Source organism: Carassius gibelio, chromosome B7 (assembly GCF_023724105.1).
Source record: "Carassius gibelio isolate Cgi1373 ecotype wild population from Czech Republic chromosome B7, carGib1.2-hapl.c, whole genome shotgun sequence".
NCBI classification, from domain to species: Eukaryota; Metazoa; Chordata; class Actinopteri; order Cypriniformes; family Cyprinidae; genus Carassius; species Carassius gibelio.
The window spans coordinates 8,135,992-8,143,682 of NC_068402.1; the positions used below are offsets into that span (position 1 = coordinate 8,135,992).

The following is a 7,691-nucleotide window of genomic DNA, read 5'->3' on the forward strand; positions in this document are numbered from 1 at the left end:
GTCATGGTGATTGATCAGGAAATGACCCATTTGACCCCGTTTGACCCTCTACAAGAGTCTATTTCCATTAGAATGGAGGAGTCTGGCCTGAGGGTGACCAAACTCACACTAACAGATGACCAGCAGCTCAATTAAAGAGCATTTGACAGACTCTAGATAACAGTTAGTCAATGCATGTCTCTAGTAGTTTTACTTTTACACAGTAAGTTATAGTATTCACAGTAGTTTACTATTCACAGTATTACAGGATAAATTAGCAGTAACACAACAGATTTATTATAAATTAATTTGTTTAACAAAAGACAGTCAAATATATGAAGTGCATGTCTTTTACATAAGTACTTTTTTTATATATAAAAAATACATGGCCTGTTCTCCTTAATTATAACATTCAGACTAGTGATTTGGGATATTTGGCAGAAAATTCTGTAATTTAGTTATAATTTAATTATATTTCAGACAATTGAAGAAACAATTAAAGTACATTTACATTAATTTATTTAGCAGATGCTTTTATCCAAAGCGAATTACAAATGAGGACAATGGAAGCAATCAAAAACATCAAAAGAGCAATAATATACAAAGAATAAAAAGAGTTCATTTAAACATTTAATAAACTTTGGTATAAAGTACAACAGCTGTTAAAACAGACAAACATTTGCATTTAGCAAGTACACAGTGTTTGAGCACCAATGTAAAGTCAATTCAATTCAATTCAATTCAATTCAATTCAAGTTTATTTGTATAGCGCTTTTTACAAAATAAATCGTAACAAAGCAACTTTACAGAAAATTATGTTTCTACAATATTTAGAAGTAGCTAGTAGTTTGTGCACATTTGAAAGGATTTTAGAAAAAATAAAAATAATAATAATAATAATACAAGACGTAGTCAGCTAGACGATGAACTATCAATATTATTAATTAAGTTATTATATGATTCAGTCACACATTTAGCAATAATTGTTAGTTCTGTTTGTTGATTCAAGGTTAACATCATCTGATGCTAATGTAAAGTCACTGCATTTTACATTTGAAAAAGAATATAAAGCTTCATGATAAAAATAAAAATGCAAAAAAAAAACATATTTTTAGCATTCTACATGGTCTAAAAACACTCCGAGGTCATTGACCTCTCAAAAGTCAAAAGTCCAAAAAAAAAAAAATATACATATATATTTACATATATAATATATATTTTTATATATACATACATATATATATATATATATAATCTTCATGCAATCTTTCACATAATCAAATCCGGTCTTTGATTCTGATTGGCTGCGTTCAAAGCTGTTGTAAATTACACTGCAATCATACACCTTTGTTTACTTCTGTATGTTGCTCAGCAACAGTGGCTGTTTCTGAAGGAACTACATTGTTTGGTGGAAGAATACTGTTTTTATTAATATCATTACAAATTATTTGCTATTTTTTATTCTGAGAAACCTAACTTCATATATGGAATAATGGTTTTATAAAAGCAATAACCCCATGAAGCAGTGGCTTAGCTGTCCCTTAGCTGTTATAAATTCACTGTAAACCAGGCTTCTCGGGGCTAATTGCTTTAATAATAAGTCTACATACCAGGATGGAAAAATTATCACATCACTGGACACTTGAAATAAGCTAGATAAATAACTAAAACATTCATAATATCAAAACTATAATATTCTTTAGTCAGTTCATTATCACAGCAGCAAACTTGACAGAGTGCAAAAATTATTTCATTCTTTTCCAGAATGATTGAAACTAAATGCAGTTTAAGCCTAGAACTAGTAGTACAGTTGGATTATATAATATACATGCTTTAGTTTTAGAAATGATATATGCATAAACTTATTGATCCGATTAATTCCAGGACTCTAAAGACATGAAATTGAACTAAGAGCTGACCCGACTGGGCCTGTGCTCTATTAGGCAGGCCAAATACCTCACAAAGGTATTACAGGTACTATATTCTCTTCAGAGCAGACTTGGTCTGAACATTCATTCTGTCTTTTCATTTTTTGGGCCCAATATGATGTGATGTGTTTCCTCTTTTGTCATACAGACATTTTGCATTAGCTCCGTTCAACAGTGAAGTTAGACTCTGACCTGAATGGTGAAACAAAATGAAAGAAAATAAATATTGTGGAGCTCTGGTATGCATAAAAAATACGAAAACAATTCATAATTTTTATATATATATATATATATATATATATATATATATATATATATATATATATATATATATATATATATATATATATATATATATATATATATATATATATATATATATATATATATATATATATATATATATATATATATATATATATATATATAAATATATATAAAATTAAAATAAACATGTATGGTGTAAATTGATTTCTTTACTGAGATTCAGCTACAAAATTAACAGATGGTGTTACACTGTGATAAACTGCACTTAAAGCTGGAAATCTGTTATGTGGTTGTGTACTGCCATCTCATGGTGCAACAAGAGCAGAGTTTCTGTTGCATTTCACTATATAGACTCTAGACCCATTTAAATATTCTTTTAACAATAAAAATGAAATAAAATGACAAAAATATTCAACTTAATTTCTATATATAAATCTTATAGGGTATTATAGGCTATAGTATTCTCTCTTTGCATAACACCAAGAGAATATACTTACATCATGTCTCTATTTTTGCCGACCATGTGGCTGTTGAACTCTAGAATGGGAGGGATGCTCTCTTCATCCTCAGGCAACTGGAAAAGATTATTTAAATCATTAAACACAGTTTGGACCGAGAGAGTTCACACCGTATAAAAGTAACCAGGGCTATGCCACATTTATTGGTTCCCAACCCTGGTCCTTGAGGCACCCCAACACTGTACGTTTTACATGTCTCCTTAATCAAAACACACATGAGTCAGGCCATTAGCTCATTAGTAGAGACTCCAAGACCTGTGTCAGAGAAAGGAGTTCTATTGTGTCACCTAGCTGTGAAACAAGTAAATATAAGTGAAATCAAACCCACCTCCCAGTACAACTCATCATCGAAGCAGTTTTCATCAGCCGGGTCTCCCCAGCAGCACGGCAGTCTCAGAATAAAACCTGTAGATACATATATGAGGACTATTATAGCTCAGTAAAAGTAAAGACATACAAAAATGTGTTATTTAAAAAAAAATGTTTTGGACGCTCACCTACAACAGCTCCACCTACGATTCCAAAAGCAAGAGCAACACAAAGACCGGCGGCCTGGAAGCCTCCCTGCATGGCAGGCGTCCTCTTAGCGAATTGCCCTTCAAAATCAAAGGTGTTTATCAACCTGTTGAGAAAAAGGAATTTGTTTTAATATTCAAAAAGGCTATTAATATATAGTAATGCTACTGATTTAGCTACATTGACAATATTGCCTGAGAGAGAGAGAGAGAGAGAGAGATTTGGACTGAATTGAGCTGGATAAGACAATTAAAGCCACTTTGCAGAATTAAAATTTTAATTTCACCAAACAGTTTAGAGCCACACTCACCCTTCATGCCCGTAGACGCTCTCACTGGCAGTAGCTGCTGTGATGGCACCCACGACTGCTCCCAGGATGCCGGGCATGGCATGCAGGTTATGGACGCCACATGTGTCTTGAATCTTCAGGTACTTCTCCATGAAGGGCTGCATGAAAAAAAAAACAAAAAAACACACATATGAATCAATCTGCTCTCACTTGGCAAATGATGCTCAAATGCACCTGCTCTTCTGTCAGACTCACAGTGATCACCAGGTAGCCAAATGTGGAGAGTATCCCGCAGATGAAGCCCACGATGAGAGAACCGTATGGTGATATCATAAATTCAGCCGCTGTTCCCATAGCGACTCCCCCAGCCAGAGTTGCATTCTGTATATGCACCTGAGTTGCACAAAGCATGTTACAAATTGGATTATCAGAGACACTAGTTTTATGGATATGTTAAATGTAATATTCTATGTCTTTATTTTTATATTTTCATTTTAGTTGAAGTGTGTATTGTATTTAGTCCTTTGTGTTAAAGTAAATGACAAATGTTGACTGCTGAAGCTAAATAAGTTTTTTTTTTTTTTTTTTTAAATGGTTTTAGTTTAGTTTGAGTTTAAGTTAACTGTAAAACCCTGCTGGAGATGTAATTGAAGTGCTGTAATTTACCATGTCCAGTTTTCCCTTTTTGGCTGAAAGGCTTGATATGGCAAATGTAGTAAGGACTGAAGCAGCTAGAGAAAGGTAGGTGTTTATGGCGGCCCGATGTTGTCCGTCTCCATGATCTGCGATGGCAGAGTTGAAACTGGGCCAGAACATCCAGAGGAAGAGGGTGCCTGTAAGAGGAAACATTTTTTGAAAGCAGCTCATGCATGATCTTATCACAAGCATTTAATTATAAGAAGTCACTTACCAATCATAGCAAAGACATCAGAGTGGTAGGCAGATCCGTTCAGATTCTTGCTTTGGTCTAGTTTCGGTCGATAAAGAATCCACGATATTGTCAGACCATAATATGCTCCGAAAGTGTGGATGACCATAGATCCGCCAGCGTCCCGAACCTGTGAAGAGTAAGAGCAGTTTGGAAATATTCAGGACTTGGGGATATTCACCAGGGCTGTTATAATTAACTGAAATAAAGCTGAAATGAAAAAAAATAAATAAATAAATAAAATAATACATATACATATATATATATATATATATATATATATATATATATATATATATATATATATATATATATATATATATATATATATATATATAATAAAAAAATAAAATTGTAGCAGTTAAGTGCAAAAAGATCTGAGTAAATATGATGTTAATGCAAGTTAAATCTTCCATCAACATGCTGGTGCAATTAAAAAATAAAAAATCTACATTTAAAGTTGTACTAACTTAATCTTTGAGTCTTTGAGTTGCAATTTACAGTACTACTAACTTTAAAATGAAAAGTATATATATAAAGCTGATTAAAAATATGAATAAAACATCTAATAGAGTATAAAATAAATAACACTGCTACTCACATGGAGAATATTAAGAATGATGTATTCCTCAACTGCAAACAGTGTAATGCCAAATAGTGTCAACACCATCAGCTGCACTGGGCTGACTTTCCCCAGCAGAGCTCCATAAGCAATCAGACATCCAGCTACACAGAAGTCAGCATTGATGATACTGATGAAAGCAAGATGGAAAATTATGGTTAGTTTTTAAAATTCTTCATTTTCTATATCTGATGCACTGATCAGGAAAATACATTTTGCAATGTGAATTAAGCATGCATATGATGGCACTATATATAAAAATTTACTTCATGTGCAATAGACTTAATGAGTCATTCCAAAGGTGTGAGGTGCGAAACCTACTTCTCAATTCCAATCTTGATTAGGCCATCAGCTGGGTCCAGAGAGTGAAACCAGCCCTGCATGAGAAGAGCCCACTGCAGACCGAAGGCAGCAATGAGGAAGTTGAATCCGACCCCGCCGAAGCTGTAGCGCTTCAGGAAGGTCATGAGAAAGCCAAAACCCACAAAGATCATCACATGCACATCCTGAAAACCTGCCCAGGCAAGAACAAAGAAGGTTAATGGATGAACATATAACAGGACCTAGGAATATCATTAAATAAAACTATTAAATGATTAAAAAGTATCTAATTAATTGTGTTATAATTTATTGCCCCATCAGTGTCAATCCCTGCAGATCTTGAAAACTTACTTGGGTATCTGTAGTAGAAGTCGTTCTCGATGTCACTCGTGATGTTTTTCGCATGCTTGTAGTCAGACCAGTGTGCATCCGACTCATCATTATAACGCACAAACAGTCCAAACAGGATGATCATGGCAATCTGCCACAGGAAGCAGACCACAGGCAGACTGATCCGGACATCAGGGTTTTTGGGCTTGCACCAGAAGCTTCGGCAGCAGGCAGCTAAGTTCCCCATGGTGAAGTCAAGAAGTTAAGAGTTGATTTGTTGGGAGAGGCTCTCTTGTAATTTCTGTGTAGGGTGCAGCTGTATTTATAGCCGGTTATCTGGAGGTGTGTCTCCGCTCTGCAGGTGTACCTACTGGAAATGAAATCCGGGTGACCATGACACTCACCTGACAAGACTGATCAATATCTGCTCTGGTCTCTGTCTGACTGACTTTTAAAAATTTATTTTTTGAAAATGTCACACCAGTCTTACTGGACTTAATTGGAATTACACTTGGACTATTCAGAACAACTTTGCAAGTGCAAGTTGTCTTTTTTCTTTGCACTTTTCTGTTGTGGATTTTGGACTTTTGGAAATTTTTATATATCTGAACTGATTTAGTGTGCTGTGGATATCCCAACCCTCAAAATCAGGAAAATCAGGGCAAACACGTTAATGACTAAAGAGTAGGAAACTGCCAGTGCATGCTTTGTAAAAAGCGATTCATTTCTTTTTATGATGCTTTATTGCTTTTGTTTTACAGGTAATCTGAAGAAATCAAAATGCCTTTTAACTCATGCAAAGAATCTGCGTGATTCATGATCATCTGATTGTAAGTAAAACTCTACATGCATATCCGTTTTAGCAGTTTTAGCAGTGACCAGATTTTTAAACAACATTTCCCAGTACTTTAATAATGTTTCTTTCATCCAGTATGTATGAATTTATTACTAAAAAAATATTACTAGAGGAACAGGACAAGGCAAAAGCATGATGAAAAAAAAAAGAAATAACAGAAAGAGTGATCTGCAAAACCTATAAATGTTCCCTTATACATAAATGGTATGTGCATTTTAACCTAAAATCCTAAATTGACGTTACATAAATTAAGTTTAATTATTCTGCATGAAAGAAAATTTTCACTTTGAAAAACTTTTTTTTTTTATCTTCTTTTTCATCTTAAGGAGATAAAAAAAGTAAGAATGACTTTAATAGTTATGATCAAGCATCTTTTGTAGGCAGTCAACTCCTAAGTCATAAGACACATGTAAACGGCCAATATCTCAATGATTGACATTGTTCTCTGTGAGGTACATACCAGATATTATCAGCATTTTTCTGAAATAGCTGAACTGCTGTGTTACATAATGGAATCACCGGTTTCTGCTCTATTCTTTAAAAACTGCAAAAAATGAGGCTACATGATAAATTCAACTGAACACAAAATTGTAAATCTGAAAGATGTTGTCACATTAAGGGTTATAACCAAACCTTACTGAACATAAAGCACTTTTCAACTTCTGAATATATTGCACATCTGATGACAGCAGTCACTTAACTGAGGATTAAGAAAATCCTACAAATGTGCATGCATGCAAATTTTGAAAATTTTAATACAAGCTACTTTTATGTATAACACTTTTGACATCATGAATTATATATTTAAAAAAAAATACTTTTTGCAATTTGCACTTTTTCTGTCTTCATGTCAATGCACATTGTGGATTTGGGGACTAACCATTTTTTTTAAATGTTCTAAAATCATCACATTTTTCTAACTTTTAGCAGCAAGGGCTTCATTACCAAATTAATATCTTACATTTATATTATTATGTCTTGAAATATTTTAAACAATTTAAATATTTGAAATTTGATTATTTATCCGTCTCTTCATACTGTATTTAATCTATATGCTATAAACAAAAAATAAATAATAATAAAATTTTACATTATATATATTTAAATGATGGTTTTGTGGTACTTAAAAACGTTTAA

General features: G+C 33.2%; 1 protein-coding gene across 1 annotated transcript; it reads right to left on the bottom strand.

Moving 5' to 3' along the window:
• Nucleotides 1-516: 516 nt before the first annotated feature.
• LOC127961298 (ammonium transporter Rh type C-like) lies at nt 517-5,979 on the bottom strand. The gene is made up of 11 exons (XM_052560350.1): nt 5,720-5,979; nt 5,369-5,561; nt 5,027-5,177; nt 4,408-4,555; nt 4,164-4,330; nt 3,753-3,890; nt 3,519-3,655; nt 3,190-3,314; nt 3,021-3,097; nt 2,672-2,748; nt 517-2,099 (listed from the first exon to the last, which is right to left on the bottom strand). The coding sequence occupies exons 1-11, from the start codon at nt 5,943-5,945 to the stop codon at nt 2,066-2,068; spliced, it is 1,473 nt and encodes a 490-aa protein (XP_052416310.1). The 5' UTR covers nt 5,946-5,979; the 3' UTR covers nt 517-2,065.
• Between the last annotated feature and the right edge of the window lie 1,712 nt (nt 5,980-7,691).